The 16,228-nt window shown below is 41.2% G+C and overlaps 2 protein-coding genes and 1 pseudogene across 4 annotated transcripts; all 3 read right to left on the bottom strand.

Annotated features, from left to right (window-relative positions):
- Positions 1–1,108: 1,108 nt before the first annotated feature.
- Positions 1,109–6,974, bottom strand: cyld2 (cylindromatosis (turban tumor syndrome) 2). Its single transcript, XM_023398990.2, has 14 exons — positions 6,856–6,974; positions 5,968–6,476; positions 5,587–5,716; positions 4,924–5,165; positions 4,655–4,823; positions 3,819–3,951; positions 3,517–3,621; positions 3,119–3,198; positions 2,951–3,017; positions 2,740–2,872; positions 2,535–2,643; positions 2,296–2,414; positions 1,994–2,198; positions 1,109–1,741 (listed from the first exon to the last, which is right to left on the bottom strand). Exons 2-14 carry the CDS (start codon positions 6,400–6,402, stop codon positions 1,536–1,538), a joined length of 2,133 nt encoding a protein of 710 aa, XP_023254758.1. The 5' UTR covers positions 6,403–6,476; positions 6,856–6,974; the 3' UTR covers positions 1,109–1,535.
- A 904-nt stretch (positions 6,975–7,878) lies between these two features.
- On the bottom strand, positions 7,879–11,571 carry LOC111649277 (glutathione hydrolase 7-like; annotated as a pseudogene). Its single transcript, XR_015436696.1, has 14 exons — positions 11,371–11,571; positions 11,149–11,300; positions 10,945–11,062; positions 10,784–10,851; positions 10,595–10,668; positions 10,313–10,494; positions 10,107–10,194; positions 9,886–10,016; positions 9,666–9,754; positions 8,983–9,123; positions 8,745–8,862; positions 8,535–8,660; positions 8,338–8,428; positions 7,879–8,241 (listed from the first exon to the last, which is right to left on the bottom strand). The product of XR_015436696.1 is annotated as a glutathione hydrolase 7-like (transcript).
- A 630-nt stretch (positions 11,572–12,201) lies between these two features.
- tp53inp2a (tumor protein p53 inducible nuclear protein 2a) lies at positions 12,202–14,729 on the bottom strand. Of its 2 annotated transcripts, none has more exons than XM_087171905.1 (4): positions 14,578–14,729; positions 13,617–13,800; positions 13,051–13,153; positions 12,202–12,894 (listed from the first exon to the last, which is right to left on the bottom strand). In XM_087171905.1, the coding sequence occupies exons 2-4, from the start codon at positions 13,723–13,725 to the stop codon at positions 12,648–12,650; spliced, it is 459 nt and encodes a 152-aa protein (XP_087028031.1). In that variant the 5' UTR covers positions 13,726–13,800; positions 14,578–14,729; the 3' UTR covers positions 12,202–12,647. The 2 variants fall into 2 exon arrangements, with proteins under 2 accessions (XP_087028031.1, XP_087028032.1); XM_087171906.1 differs by having other exon boundaries at positions 13,617–13,803; positions 14,578–14,720.
- Between the last annotated feature and the right edge of the window lie 1,499 nt (positions 14,730–16,228).

The raw sequence follows: 16,228 nt of genomic DNA, 5'->3' as shown, positions 1-16,228 counted from the left end.
AGAAAATGGTGCAAGCCAGAATGTGTGGTTAATAACAGACAGGAGCCCATCCTGCCCTCCACAATCTTGAGAGCCAATAGCCCTATTTATCACATTTAAACTCAAAGGCATAGAGGTTTAGACTATAGAGTTTATGTGTCACAGTGAATTAAAAGTCAAAGGCATGGTTCAGAATAATAACCGCTTGAAATTTGCTATTAAAAAGTAGGTTTCAGCCTCATGCACCTCCTCTTTAGACAGTAAATGAGATTGTGCATAATGTTTCTATGGGGATTCCAAAACTGGTTGACAGGTGATCACTCAACAACTGTAAATCTAATCTGTATACACAGAGCAGCATCTAAAAACACCAGTATTTTTTAAATGATTCTGATTACTTTAATCTTTGTTTAAAAACACTGCATTGCAAATTTAAAGCCAATAGTATTTCTGAATATTTATCAACATATTTTCATCAGGTTATGAAAATAATATGCCTGCTGGCATGGGCTAATGAACATGCATGCGCTTGGTTATACGATTTAAAAAAAAAAAAAAATTAAACTGTATATCAGTTTGGGATGAATACCTTTTGCAGACCTCATAGCTGATCTAAGTATTCAAGACAAACTCCTTCCACAAGGGGGCGTTGCAGTCCATTATATTACCTACTAGGATTCATGTGGCCTGTCAAAGCCTCAAACTCATGAGATTTCATTCAGACTTCAGCTTTAGATGTAGTTGAACAGATCAAAATTAAAGTAACAATAGTCTGGTGTATTTTCCTGTGGCGGTTTTGTCCAATTAAAACTCATTGTCTGCATTGTAAGACAATTACATTTTCTGTTAGTACACTGATTTCCTACTGCAATTTCTTTTACATTTTATTGATGAAAATATTACATTAAAGATCCATTTATGTGCACTAGCAATATAAGCACACAGTGCAGTTGTTTACTGTACACAAAATGCAGCCAATCATGTACCTTTCACATCTTGTTTTTTAAAGAGGCAGCCCATCAATAATGACAAAAACATTTAAATGATATGAGAAGCGGCAGTGAGTGTTTTAGGTCACAAGTGACAATCCAGAGTGTTAATTATATAACATCATATAAACAAGTCAGAGTGAGTGAGTGGACTTAAACTTTAATTCATCAAATAGACAAAAAATAAATGAGAATGTCATGAAAATCAACATGCTACAATTCCCTTTGAAAAACTTTGTATAAATAAATGTAACAACAGCAAAACATTCAAGCGATAAAGAAGGCAAGGGTGAGGAGTACAGTGCAAAGTGCAATATTGTCACTGCTCCTTCTTTCTCTTCTTACATATCAACATCAGCTTTGAATAAGAGCAATCAAAGTCAGATTTCCAAACTACAATATTGTATTTGTGATGAAAAATAGAGTTTATTTCCATGATGTTGAAAGCATCCGTTTCAGTTCCCGCTATTTGGATGTAAAAACCAATACAAAATCTTGCTGATTAAGCAGAGATGCAAGGTTATAAAGGCACTGTTGTGAGAACATTGTGTCCTCCTCTTCATGCGTTTAAGGCTCCTGATGGTTTGGCTTTGAGAGTGGCGGGGCTGGGTTCTGGTATAAAAACATGTAGGAGTCACACAGCAGCCTGCGCACTAGTTCAGGAGCCTGAGAGGGGTTTGCCTGAGCCAGCTCCTCCTCCGACTGGGACAGGAAGTCACCCAGCTCCGGACAAGCTCGGATCTCAGGAATGTTGTATCCACTTTGATCGTCACCTGTAAGAAAGAGAGGACTCAAGATTAGACATCAGCTTAAGATGAGATAACAACCAGTCACAGACGTCAGACCGTATCCTTATCTAATACTGTCAAGGCAGCATTATCAGAAAATAAAGCAGTCATGGGTAACCACTTCATAGAAAAACCAAAACAAGTCTGTGTTTGCACGAACATCTGAATAAATTTAAAGAAGGGCCAAGAAATAACTTATTAGGAATAATAAATGAAACAAGCTGAAATCTCTCTCACCGCATCTGTCTGCCATGCTGTCAAAGAAAAGCCAGGAGTGAGGGTCAGGGCCATATTTGACAAAGGACACGTAGTGGCTGGTTTGAATGCAGAGCACAGCAAACAACTGCATCATGTGTCTGGGAACAGGAGTGTCAGAGGCTACATCTGCTGGAACCTCTAGATCTCTGGGGGAATGACCCTGTCGCGTTAGGTGACTGTGCACCTGTTAAAAAATTTTTTTTTTTTAAAAAACAGTAGAAAATTTTACACCACAAGTTGGTTCAATGGGACACTTGACAACAAAAATGATCATGATTTACCTGTGTGTTGCAGGTAGTGCAGTACTGCTTGATTCTTCCTGGCTGCAGTTTGCGATCTGGTAGACACTGAAGACACTCATACTCTGCCAAATGCCCACAGACAAAACATTCTCTCGGAGCTGTTGGGAAAAGCAGGTGTTTCGTGAGCATCTCAAAGTTCTTTAAAAACACTGTATTAAAGAAAGTCTTCCATTCACACGCTATATGATGAATCAGTGCAGATCACATCTGTCACTCACCGTTGTGTAGAAGGTCTGTGATGTCCAGCTCAGTGGAGGGAATGATGTGAGAAAACATCTTATACTTGTTTCCAAACCTTGGCATCTGAACCATTAGACAGGAGGGCATCTGACGGACAAATGCAATATTGTGGTTACATGACTGTGTAGAGGGAAAATTGATAAACCTACTAGGACTTCTTTGCTTAGTAAGAGGAGCACGCACCTCTTCGAACTTGAGGTCACCTGACAGGCAGGATGCTTCCAGGAGCTGTTGGACAGTTGGCACATGTCCAATCTGCTCTTTTTCTAGAAAGATCTGGAGGGTGTAGGCACCCTGAGATGTTTCTCGTCTCGATCTAAAATGACACAACATTTCAGAAACAACACAGTCAAATAGAACAAGATATTCAATACTGGGTGGTTCGGGCTCATACCTGAGCTTGAGCAGTGGCTCCAGGCAAAGCACCTTCTGAAAGAGGACTGTGATGAACTCCTCTGGGTCTGCAGTGAAGCAAAACAAAAGTAGGCTTTGATATGTGATGTTGCAATGACTTGCATGTATTTTTTAAAATAATTTTATGTTATAAGATTCGGGTGCATACCCTTTTCCTCTGTTTGAAAGGTGTCGCAGCCAAGCTGTTTGCGGAAATTCATCACACTTTCAGCAGGAACAAATCCTTGTCTGCAATAAATACAATAGCTATCAGGAACAAAATCCTTGGCTGTAATAAATATAATAGGTATCAGTAAGCAAACACAAGAACTCACACACTGGAATAGCTGCATACACCAAAACATTCAAGCGTAAACACAAAGACACACCTTCTTATGCAAGTAAGTTTTAAGCATATGCACTTTCTGTCTTAGCTAGTGAATGTAGAGGACCTGAAACATGAAGACAGAGTGTACTTGCTTAAATGTCATGATGTTCTTGTTTTGCAAATTAGATTATAAGTAAAAAGATAAGAAACATAAACTGTCTTGAGGACAGTGTTTATACCTGCGTAAACGGTTGACTACTTTTCTCAGAGTGCAGGTTATGGGTTGCTCTGTGTCAGCAGGCTTCTTGCAGATATTATCCAGGGTCACAGATGAGCTGAACAAACTGAAGAGAGAAAACCACATTTTTTTATCACCTCAGTGCTTATCTGAATACAGTTCACCATGCTCATTTGGCTGTATATAATCTCCTCCAAATACAAATACTTAAAGTAATGTGACAAAAAACTAAATGTGAGCTGGGTTTGCAACAGCGCACTGCTTGAGAGCCAAATGCTCCAAGAGGTGGTGAACTGGTTTTACCTGAAGAGTGTGGCATCAAGATAACAGGAGTTGATGTGACCCTGAATCCCCTTCATCCTTCCCACCAACAAAGACAAGGCCTGTGACTCGGGGATAGGTGATGCATCCTCCTCTGAGTCCTCAAATGGAGGAACTGAAAACAGCAAGCAAACATACACAAACAGATGATCCTATTAAATGACATGTTAATGCAGATCTCCTCATTTAACTGGCAGCTTTAGATTTGAGAAACACAGCATTCTGCATCAGTTTCTCATCAGGGTTCAACACAGTACAACTGCACAATCACATAGGCCTTCAAGGATAATGATTAATCTGCTTTTCCAAAGTAGGAAGCTCAAGGACTGTCAGTCATGTTCAACGGATGAAAAGAGTGCCATAAAAACAGCCATTGTTTTAGGTGCCAATGACATAATTTCTCTTCTCTACATTGTGCCAGAGGCAGAAGGGTGTGAAAATAAAGTCAGTTAAAGTAATTAGAAACCATGATTTGTGACTGTTTTTCTCACTAATGCGCAACCCTGCCCATTATAACTGACAGGTAGTACGAGGAATGACAAACATCTATCCCAAAAGTACAACATAGTACTGACATGCTTATCAAAAGCTCAGTTTGATACTTCCTGTAAGACGCTACAATTTTGTGCAGTGTACAAGGAATTCTGAAGGATGTTAAGTTAAACTTGCTTAATATTATTCTGTACAGGTAAAGTATAACAGTAGTACTGAGAAAGAATTCACACAGTGCCTTCAGAAGAAATTATACCAATAATATTAAACGTGTGTAATGTGTACAGTTGAATTGCTTGTGTAGGCGCCTAAGAGAAGTGTCTAACCTGGAGGTGCTTCGGTGGGCTTTGGGGTCTCCCTTCCTGTAGAGGAGTAGACAAACCTGCTGTCAGGGCTGCACTTTGTGACAGGAACAAATAAAGCCCTGTTCCCTTTGCAGGTGAAATATCTCTGGATTCCGTACTTCCCATCAGAGCAGCCGTTCACCTCATAGTCCTGAAACAATAAAAAACAAATCAGATACAAGGAGTCTTAGGCACATGAAGCTACAAAATACATTTTTTTTTAAAAAAACTACAAAATTTTAGTGCCTCACCAATTCGATCCCGGCCCATTCATTGGTCTTTCCCGCAGGGACACCCAACCACCGGACGACCCCGTACACTGTGATTCCCGAGTTGGACATCACCTCCACCATGGATCCCACCTCCAGAGGGGCATGAGGCTTGGTCAGACTTCGGCTCTGAATGACACTCTGCTCCTGGTTCTCTCTCACTTGATGTGCACGAGATCCTATGCTGGGCATGGAGTTGATGCGAGTCACTGCTTTTTTTAGACCTGGGTCGGTGGCGGGAAGGAGAGGATGCTGGTTAGAAAGTCATATGACATTCTTTTTTTGACTTGTCACATGTTGCCTCATCAGATTGACCTCTGGCTAACATCACACATGTCTACATATGGAGGTATGTAGACAGTTCAGAGTGAACAATGTGTAAAAAAAACACCAGACCATGTGACGAATCTACTGTTCTGCATTCCAGAGCAACAGGACCAGTTTTTCCAGATTTGTATTGGGACAACTTCTTCTGTACCCCACCAGTAGCCACAGGTGTTTGGTCTAAACATTCCAAACGCAGGATCTCATTCACTAAGGATTTTGTTTCATAAAATCAAGGTTAACCACACCAAGTGATGATGTGGTTCAGAAATACCACATGTTGACTATGAAAGAGGCAGATGAGCTGGTGACTTTACATACCCCCACATTGGCCGTCTCTCCAGTGCAGCCCGAGGGGGACGGAGTAAGATGGGATCACCTGGACGATGTCTGCAGCACTGAACAAGGGCAGGGGAGCAGGTTTCTTGGATGACAAATTGTGATCATTGTCCTACAAAGAAGAATAAAACAGAACCGTTACTGAAAAGCAAATGCAGACATGCAACACTCGTATGTACTCACACTACAGAACACAATGCTCTTGTGCATGTGTACAATTTGCACTAATGACACCAAGAGTTCATATCTTTTGACTGATAACTTTACCTAACCTTATAATTATGCCTCTGCTACCTGTGCTTTATATAAAGACACCCACACATTGATGCTACATGTGAAAAAAAAAAAACAGGCTTCACCCACCACGAATTCCACCTCAAAGCCAAGCATGTGCAGGTCGTCTTTGTTCTCTTTTCTCCCAATTTGCATCAGGTTCTTCACCATCCCGGGCAGGTGGCCCTTCTTGTGCTTCACCACCACCAGGTCATCCGGAGACAGCTCACAGATGGCGGAGAACAGCTGAGGGTTACACAGCAGCTCCAGGCGTTTGCTTGTGGAGGAGACGAAGAGCAGTAGCTGGGCCTGGTGGCGGGTCAGAGGGTAGGTGTCCTCTCTCCTCACGATGCCCCCGCTCTTCGGGCTCCCTGCGTTGGCGCCACTGCAGTAGAGCAGTCCCATCAGCTCCCCATGCTGCGTCTCTGTCTCCACACGGCCTATACATCCTCGGCAGAAGCCTTTCCTCGACTTCCCGCGTATCACGATGAAAAACTTCTCCTTCACTACAGTTTTGGGCTCCATTGAAACCCTCTCACTTCCACCTGTACTGCTGAACAGTTTTGAAGCAGATATTGTGCTTTATAGGAGCAGGTAACCTGTAGAGATACAACAGAAGTACATTAGTTCACTTTAAGTTGGGAGAAAATAAATAACAATTTCGAATAAAAACTAATAATTTCCTGTTTAACTGTTCTCATTTGCAGAATAAACACCATGATATGATATAAAACCTATAGCAGTATATACAATTAACAATGCTGGGCAACTCATGTAAGAAAAAAAGAAGAAAAAAAATCCTATATATTTTAAGTCCCTGCAAGAGCTAACTTGATTATATGATCCATGACACTCCACCTCTTTTAAGTAAACAAACCGACATGCCCTTGACTTCAACGCATTTCTAATAACTCTGTTAAAACTCATCACAGAGTCGGTTTAGCATTTGAAACGTAGGAAACCCGTTGTCTCACTTACTGCTTTTATCTGTCAAGTGCAATTACTCCACTGTCGTTGCATGGATTGAACGGCACACAAGGGCAGGTGGGTCCGGCGGTGAGCGAGCTCTTCCCTTTCACTACTATGGAGGAGGTGGGAGCAACCTGCACGTATTTAAATACTGACCCGCATGTAACATCCGACGCTCACACACTCTCCGCCCTCATCGCCCTCAACATTTCCGCAGCAGTTCACGACTGTAGACTGTGCGTAAAGAAGAGGGAGTGGATTGTTGACTACTACAGCTGATTGCTAGTTTTACATGCAACATACTTGCAAGTGGCCCAAAAGTGTAGTGTTTTAAATTGATGCTGTGTTCAACATTTTCTACTCCACATATTCTCACTGTGGATGTATTTAAGGAAATGTACATTTATACTAAGAAAGGGCAGAGATTTCTATTTGTTACAGCTGTTGTTCCCAGTTTTCTTAGCTACATATATGTAGTGACACATTTTAAGATCCACCTCATGACCTTGACTCTGGTCTTCATGTAGTGTCCTATATAAACTGGACTTGACAGTAAGATAAACCTAAATACTCATGTGCAGCCTAATTTCTCAGAATATAGTCTGAAGTCAATAAGTCTTCATTTTCTGCTAACTGAGGCTTTGTTTTCATCTTAAACTACATGGGAGGTCACCGTGTCCCGATCTCACCTCATCACTGGAACATTAATCACCGGTGGCTGCAATGAAACACTGTCAGTCAACAGTTATTGAGCAAAATGTTTACAGTAACCAATGCCTCGAGTACAGTGTTTTGAGTGACGTGTTTGTGTGCACGCAGACACATGTGATGTGTTCTACCCTGTGACACAGCCGGTATGCATGTCTGATAGTATCTTGAGTGCACATCAGTTTACATAACAGCCCTCATTTTCTTCAGCATGCATGTTGCTCATGTTTCCTCAGCCCTGCATCAGACATGAAAACACACACTGATGAAATGAGTTTGTCATGGTGATTCCTTGAATCAGTTTTAAGACGATTTACAGGAATAGACAATTTTGCCTTCTTTAATAGAAAGTACTTGTTGGAGGACTGCCCTCTGCAGGCTGGTGATCACAATGACAGGACGCCGTCAAACACTGGAGAACAACAACCATAAACTTACATAATTCGGTGCAATAACAACTTATCCAGTTACTACTAAATATGGCATTGGGAACTGTTTCTGAAAAAACAAAATAAAGTTCATGAGAACCATGAAACTATGATGAGCCATCAGATAATTCAGGTACTGCTATGGTCTTAATGACATCTCTGTTCCTCAGGATGCCCAGGACAGCAGAGTCTGTCTTCACTCTTTGAGCTACGTGGCCCTTTTCATGCAACAATGGCACACCCTCTTCTGGAGAGTCAGCTGATGAGGGAAAACAGGAAATTACTAATATGAAAAAAATTACAAATGTGACAGCAATAATGGCAAAGGTCAGCTGCTACTGTATCACATGCTTACAGTCAAAAAGAGGTCTGTTTGGCAGATGGAATCTTTTCAGGGAGAGGCTTTCATTTTTCTCTTGATGGTTGGACAGAGCACTGATCAACACCTGAAGCACACAAAAAGTCCACATGGTAAATGATTTTACATTAGAAATCCAAACATCCACCACTGAATCAGAATCCAAACTCCTGTATAATGTAAAGTGATCAAACCTGGGTGGTCGCACTGACCCCTGTGCTGCTCAGTGCCATGTAGATCCCACATTTATGCCAGGCTGGCACCACTATTGTGGGCATGACAGATGACAGAGGCCTCTTTCCTGGCTGGACTCCATTTCTCTACAGCACAAATGAAAAGCAGATTTAAGTCAATACTTTGTAACTGACTGATTTTATTAGGTGAGATTTTGAATGTTTATGCACCTGGTTGGTTTGGAATTGCCCTCTGGTTTTATTTGGCCAGGAGAAATCAAGCATGAGGCTGTTGAGAATAACACCTGACGGAGTTATGAGTCTGCTTCCGAATGGTCTGCTTAAGGAACTACAAGATCATAAAGACAGGAGATAAGACAGAAGAATGTCAGTGTACCCAGCAGCACATACCACGCATAACCTCCTCGTGTGATCATTTATGTCAGACTGTAGGCAGTAACACCATCACCTTGCCACCGACACCATGAGGTCATCTGGTCCCATGACCGCTACCTGTCCAGCCTGCAGCTCGGGCTGGAGGGAGTGGATAGTGGAATAGTGCTTGTGCGGAGATGTGTGGGAGTAATCGATCATCTCGGCCTGAATCTTACTTTATCAAAAGCAGGGAGGAAATGAACAGGGAGTTCGCTGAAATGCCTGAGGTAATGATTAGTTAGTTTGGTGTCGTGCAGTAGAGTGGTCAGTCAGTTACAACACAAAACAATGGCACAAAAAATAGAGATGAAAATAAGCAGTTATAGGCAAGTGACACCTAAATATCAAAATATTAAAAATGTCATTTGTGATCGTTTCAAATGATTTAGAGCTGAAACTATTAATCAGCAAAAACATTATTTTGATCATCAGTTCAGTTTCACTTCTCTCTGGTTTCAGTTCCTCTAGTGTGAAGAAGGTTTCATGCTTTTCCTTGTCATATACGATAGTAAACTGAATATTTGGGGCTTTTAGACTGTCGGTCTTGTAAGATATAAAACATTTAGAGACGTCTCTGGGTGTAATGGAAACTTTCTCTACTTTCTGACATTTCATAAAGAAAACTATTTACTTATTTAATTATGAAAACAGTCAGATTTATCAGCAGTGAAATCATCTTTAATTGCATCACTATTTTGATCCCTTAGTGTAGTTTACCTCAGCATGTCAGAGAGCAGCTCAGCCAATGAAGAGTTATATTTAGGGTCACCCAAACCACTGGCCATAGCTAAAGCTCCTTACAGGGCCTCTACAGGGCCTTACATATATATATATATATATATATATATATATTTATGTATTTTCATGTATTAGCACTACCTTTTTAACTCGGCCATAATATAAAAAGTCTTGTGATATTAAGGTTGCAATCCTGTACCTCAGCAATCCAGCGGTCTGTTTGATTTTCTGTGTTATTGCTCTCACTGAGACGGAAGCCCTCTAACAAACTGAGAGCTGATATCAGTGCTGCACCAGCAGACGGGGGAGGGGGAACCTGAATTATAAACTCTGAGACAAAAGTAACACAAAATAAATGAAGGTATCAAGAATACATACACATTTGTTTGGTATACTGGGGGAACAAAGTTTAGTCTATACCATTATACAGGCCTTCCAGTGGTTGTTCAACTTCTACAGAGTAGTTAGAGATGTCCTCTCTGCTCAGGACCCCTCCATTTGATTGCACCTTTGTATGAAACCACAGAGACGGCTGGTAAACGACTGAAAGATGTGTGATGTCTTTCCTAAACTCAGAGCAAAATGAGATTTCACACCAGCTTGTTTAATATCTGGGTGTCATTTACCTCATCCACTATCTCTTGTGAGAAGTTCCCATCATAAAAGTTTGACAGATCGGCCTGTAGGACTCCTGCCAGAGTGGGCGTCCTCAGAAATGAACCAGGAAGTAGAGCTTGACCGCCTGGGAAGAACATTTCCCTGAAACGCTGTGGTAGCTGCTCACCTTTTACCTTTGATATAGCCTCAGCTGTAGAAGAAGACAAAGAGTTGCGTCCTGGTATATCATCATCAGGTGACATCATCAGGTTATATTATGTATGTGGTTAACAAGAGGTGGTTTGACTCACCGAGACTGAAAGACACACTGAAACCTTCGATGGCGACGGCAGCTGCTCTGCTGACCACATCCTCCCACGATAGACTGCAGTGATTTTGTGGTAAGACATGTCTGACATGTTTGACATGTTTGACATTGAAAACTAAACACTAGGAAAAAACACCAGTAAACAGAAATCACTTTATCCACACTCTTTTACCTCCCATACAGACGGTGAGCATGATGTAACCCTCTGAGCATACCTGGCACTCCCACTTGTAGACCTGCCTGAGAGCATATTATAGGTGTTTACAAGCTGAACAATGAAATCAACAACATTTAATGCTCCCACCTTCCCCAGCTTGTCCCCACCTATGTTACCTCAAGCTCTGACACATTTTGCAGCACCGCCTCTGTTAGTGCTTTAGGCGCAGTTCCCTGAAAATTGATCACCTTGGTTTCATTCTTATGGATGTCATGAAGCAGAATCACCCCACCTCTATAGAAAGAACAAGGGATGAATTTCAGATGAGACAGTTGTGGTTATTTTACAGCAAGTATATGAACCACCAGTCAGTTACATACCCACCAATACCTGACCCGTGTGGATGCACAACACCCAGACACAGGGCAGCAGCGATGGCTGCATCCACACTCGATCCGTGATCTTGAAGGACTTTTTGACCGAGCGCAGTGCAGCGCTCATGGTCCGACACCAACGCACCTTTAACAAACACCTGAGAAGCAACATGGATGAGAATAAATAATGCAGTGGTGTTTTAACTTGTGTTATACGACATGACGTACCATACTTTCCCCCAGATAACAACGCAGGATCAAAGCAACGGTCACTCCAGTGGCAAAGATGATAGACACAGCACACAGAGGCATGAGGCTGGAGCTGTCCTTGTCCGTCTCTGTGAGGCTGGACAGGCTTTGTCCAAACAGATTTGGGCTACCAGAGGCCATTTCCTTCAGAGGGATCTCTTTTGGGAGATGGCTGAGATCTGTGGCAGCAGCAAAGTAACAACATGCAAACCTTTAGCAGTGGAAATGTGATGATTTTGCCAGGCAGATCTTGATTAACGTTTTCAGCCCAGGTCCTCAGGACCCAGAGATACTGCCCGTTTTCTCCCTCAACATCTAATCAGGTGTACACCTGCAGTGCTGCAAATTAGCATCATGGCAGGTTCAAATTGGAAAGAAATCCAGCAGCATCTTGTGTGTTGAGAGCTAGGATTGTAAACCATCACTTCACACTGTACCTGTATCCTCTCACCGTGGTTTTTATTCAGTTCACAGGTGAAGTCACCGCCTGATGAGCCATCAGCCAACTGACATGAATCAGCAAAACTTCTGTAACTACATGTTGATTGCTTGTTAAGTTTTGTTTCAGGAGAAACATCCATCCTCCCTGTATTCACTACAGGGCAAAGTCCATTCAAGAAAACAGGAACCTTCCTTATGGTACACTATTGTGCCACATGAACAGCACTCCTCCCTCAGAATAACATGTGATTGAGCACAGCAGGTGCAATTACCTCCCAACCAATGAGATCTCAACATTTGCACCTGTCAACTGTGGGTAGTTCAGTGTCATTTGGACATTATGATTTGACTCATAAATGAAGCACAAACTGCAAAGTCATACTTTTTATTGCTGTATAAAAGGTTTTAAACCAAGTACATTTAGTAAAGTAAATGCATGTCAATACACAAATCTAATCACTTTGAGGATACATTTTGCATAGGCTGCACTTTTCTCGTCCACATGTATAAATTCACATGCACACAAACAAGAAAAGATCTTCCACCCAAATTCATATACAGTACAGGTTATAATGTAGCTGCCTAGTAACTGGCATCAGTTGTCAAGTGTTATAATGAGTTAAATCTAGATCAGATCTATAGCTTAAATCAGCACAAAACTTAAAGTTTGTAAACGGATGGAGTAATGCTTTTTTGGTCGACTCTAATGTGTGTTTGTGTGTGTGTGTGTGTGTGTGTGTGTGTGTGTATTATAGTGTGTGTTTATTGTGTATAATGTACACTTAAAGATTATTTCCTGGTTTATAACCAGAGCTTCAATGGCTGAGGTTGCGATGCCCTGGCTGTTGGAGGTGGAAGGAATGGTGTTGGACACCTTGGTGAACACGGTTCTGGCGCTGAATGGCTTTACGGGACATTTGGTGCCGCTCTGCCCAGGCCTTAGACTTCTGGTTGCAGGTTAACTGTGTCAACTCTGCCAGAGCTTTAGGCTGAGAGAAAGGGTCAGAGATGGCTCCACTGGTGGTGCTGCTGCTTTGAACTGTGGGCTCTGGATCTAATACACTGGAGAGAAACACAAGCAAGTTTGTGAATTTAAAAACCTTGAGAGAAGTGAAGTTAAACGGGTGGGAAATTGAATAAAGTTGCAACAATTTTCAATTTCTTGAAGTTAAAATTCTACCAGGCCTACAGAGAGCAACATCTCTCTTGCCTCCTCACCTTGTATTAGTTTCCATGTTTGCAACTGCATTGCCATGAGGAGCAGAGTTTGATGGTTGGGTGTCAGTCAGCTCTGCATCCTGGTTCTCTGCTGAACTTGTCTCTGTGGACACACGAGGAGACAGTAAGAATGTATAACATTTAGATGCACAGCTCTCTGGTTGAGCAAATAACAGGTCGATTACTGAAAAATCAACATGTGGTATGAGCCAAACAGACCTTTAGGAAAAAGATTTTTCAGTTTGATTATGTTTCTGTTTAGATCCTTTCTTGGCTTAAAAGTAGGTCCTCTGTGACGCCATCAAATGTGACATCAACATGATTGTGATGTATAAATAACATTATGTCAATAATAATATGTAATAAGTAAGTCTTTATGATTACTGTGATCTGATTTCAACTGTACCTACCTACAATTACCTACCTACCATTCAAATTGTAATGATGAAAACATCAGTGATCTACAACAAATGCCTGTTTATTTGTATTTATTTTATCATATTACAGATATTCTAAATATAAGAGTTTCTCTGGGAAATTAAGTGTTTTTCAGTCACATGGCTGACCTTGATAACTGACAACAAGCCACTCTTCTTCCACCACTTCTCCAGACTTGACTTTTTCAGGGGTCTCCTCCTCTCCCCCAAACAACAGACGGGTGATCGTTTTGAACATCTTTCCTTTGTGTTCCCTTGGTGTGTTTTGTCCTCCTTCCTTTCTTTGTACAGCAGGACGCTCAGGTGTTTTTAGCTGCTTCAGACAAGAAAAAAACAGTCATGGGCATGATCATAAAGCATCACTGCCCCACTTCAGTAACTCTTAACTAATCCATCTTTGACTGTTTGGGAGTAGGTGATGCCATGAGACCCTTCCTTTATAATTATGTTTCAAAATTCAGGCAATGTTTGGTCAGCTGACTGGGACGTCCAATGAAATTTCTTCAAACGCATTGGTTTGAATAATGATTCCCAATCCCCCTAGAATTTCATTGTTAGCGTCCATCTGGTTCTTGATATGTGGGGGAGGGGCTCCCTTTATCAAACATCTTGTCAGTGCAAAGCTGGGTCTGCACATTTCAATGGCTCAACGTTGAGCCATTGCTCTACAATTATAACTGACACTGAATTCATTTCCGCAGTGCACACAAACTGTAATGGTGTTATATTGCCACTGTGTTGTGTTTACACTCAGTAGCATGCAATTCGGTGCACATCTCATAAATAATGGGAGAGATAACAGGATTAAAAAATATTACTAACTTGTAAATTTAAACGCATTTCATACATCCTGTGTTCAGCATCATAGTGTCCTCAGGGATGAATTAATAACGTTATAATGCTGCAGCTGCAGCTGCAACCAAACTAACTCAGACAGGCAGTGACAACCAGCAGTACACAGCACATCACATTTAGGTTAATACGTGAACAAAATGTGTTCAATATCTATTATAGTAATGCTGACAACCTATTGTTTTGTCTACCGTATGTATTGCTGTAAATTAGCTGCAGCTCCACAGCGTCTTCTTACCTGCCGTCTGTGTCTCTCAGTTTGACTCGCAGACCATAGTGGAGTGTCAAATTTTCACAGATATCTCAAGGTTTTTAAAAGCCCAAAGATTATAACTGCACCACCCAAACAAGGCTGTTGTTTTACATTTCAAATATTCAACCGATCTCTGGAAACAGAGGAGCCGCCCATGTCCCCGCCCCCTACGAACAAAACAACCAATCAGAGGCCGCGGAGTGAGTGTGCGGTTTAGTTTGATTCTCGTCAAAGAGCAAACTGTGCTCTCAAGATAGTTCCCGACAAACTTCTTTGGTTCTTCGCAGCTGCCAGGCACAGGAATGGTAACTACCAAAGTACAACGAGATATTCCTTAATAACGGAGAGTATCGGGCTGTGTGAAAACATAAAACGCTCGTAGTGAAGACAGAAGTAAGCAGTGAGACGCTTCTGTTCAATGGATGATTGCAAAGATGGTTTAGAAGTTTAGCTGCTTTTGGAAAGTTTATTATTGTGCTGTATTTACAGGCCAACACAAAAGCCAGAAACAAGGGTGTCTCTTTTCTCCACCTAGTTTGATCAGGTGGATCAAACCATTGTTAAATGGTGACGAGTGGAGAACTTCACCTTCACTGGATGTGCTGTTGTAGTGGTAAAATCTAACATTGAGTACTTCAGGTACATATTCACACTGCAAATATTATTGATGCTTTTTGAAAGTGTCCTAGGTGTCCATCCTTGATGTCCTTAGTGAAGGGCCACAAGATAATGTGACACAAGTCAAATTCAAAAATTCAAATTCAATATGACCCTTTCCACATCCTCCAGAAAATCTATACAAAGTCAAGTCAAACAAAGTCATGTCTTTGGGCTGTGAGAGGTAATTTATGGTTCATGTCTGGAGAAAACGAACTCAGCCTCAAGATACACAAAAAGCATCAAGGTAAGAAATGAACCTTTCACTGTTTGGCTGTAAGATCATAGTGATTACCAGATGCCACTGTGCAGCGTCTTTTGCACCAGTTTGCCAACAGTTATATGTTGTAAGCTGTACAAATAAAACACCAATTTTTCCCATATACACACTTCTTAATCTTTATCAGAAAAATATATGACACTCCTGCAATACTCTGCTTTGAGTAAGAAATCCTCAAAATGTTATACTGGACACAATACGTCTCCTACATCACTGAAAATCAGTTCTCAGTCTATGTGCACTGGTGGCTTCAAGTTTCCACATCACACGCATTTAATTTGACCATATGGTTTTCAGCAGCTCCAGTGTCAAACTCTGCACACACATCATTCTGCACAATGGTTAAACATCCAAATGAATGAGAGAAGGGGAATTTTAATGATTTTACTGCTGCTGTGATTAAAATGTTTTGTTAAAGTGCTGCAATTTATTATTCATCACAGTATTTTGAAGTTCAGTCCATATTTCATTGTTAATGAGGATGAGGAGAGGACAGTGAGGACGGATTTTTACTGTATCTGTTAGAACTTTTTAAGTCACACTTTGTTTAACCCTCTGAGGTCGAAGGGTATTTTCTCAATTTCTAGCCAACATTATTTCTTAAATTTGCCTTTTAAAAGGTTGCATACATCATAATGCCCAAGTGTTTATATTACAATTTTCAGAACTATCTCAGCTCTTTCTAAAATGAGACCTATT

This window comes from Seriola lalandi, unplaced genomic scaffold (assembly GCF_002814215.2).
Source record: "Seriola lalandi dorsalis isolate HSWRI2012SDOR001 ecotype SW California unplaced genomic scaffold, Sedor1 jcf7180002050280, whole genome shotgun sequence".
NCBI lineage: Eukaryota > Metazoa > Chordata > Actinopteri > Carangiformes > Carangidae > Seriola > Seriola lalandi.
This window is presented reverse-complemented; position numbering and strand designations above follow the sequence as displayed.

What these genes read in the sequence shown, in the direction of transcription:
- cyld2 (XM_023398990.2), bottom strand. Translation starts at nt 6,402, where the DNA reads ATGGAGCCCAAAACTGTAGTGAAGGAGAAGTTTTTCATCGTGATACGC. An exon ending in GAGCCACTGCTCAAGCTCAG is followed by an intron (nt 2,873 to 2,950) that starts GTATGAGCCCGA and finishes GTGTCATTTTAG; the next exon opens with ATCGAGACGAGAAACATCTC. An exon ending in CACAGACCTTCTACACAACG is followed by an intron (nt 2,415 to 2,534) that starts GTGAGTGACAGA and finishes TTTTCCCAACAG; the next exon opens with CTCCGAGAGAATGTTTTGTC.
- tp53inp2a (XM_087171905.1), bottom strand. Translation starts at nt 13,725, where the DNA reads ATGTTCAAAACGATCACCCGTCTGTTGTTTGGGGGAGAGGAGGAGACC. An exon ending in GCTTGTTGTCAGTTATCAAG is followed by an intron (nt 13,154 to 13,616) that starts GTCAGCCATGTG and finishes GTGTGTCCACAG; the next exon opens with AGACAAGTTCAGCAGAGAAC. An exon ending in AACATGGAAACTAATACAAG is followed by an intron (nt 12,895 to 13,050) that starts GTGAGGAGGCAA and finishes GTTTCTCTCCAG; the next exon opens with TGTATTAGATCCAGAGCCCA.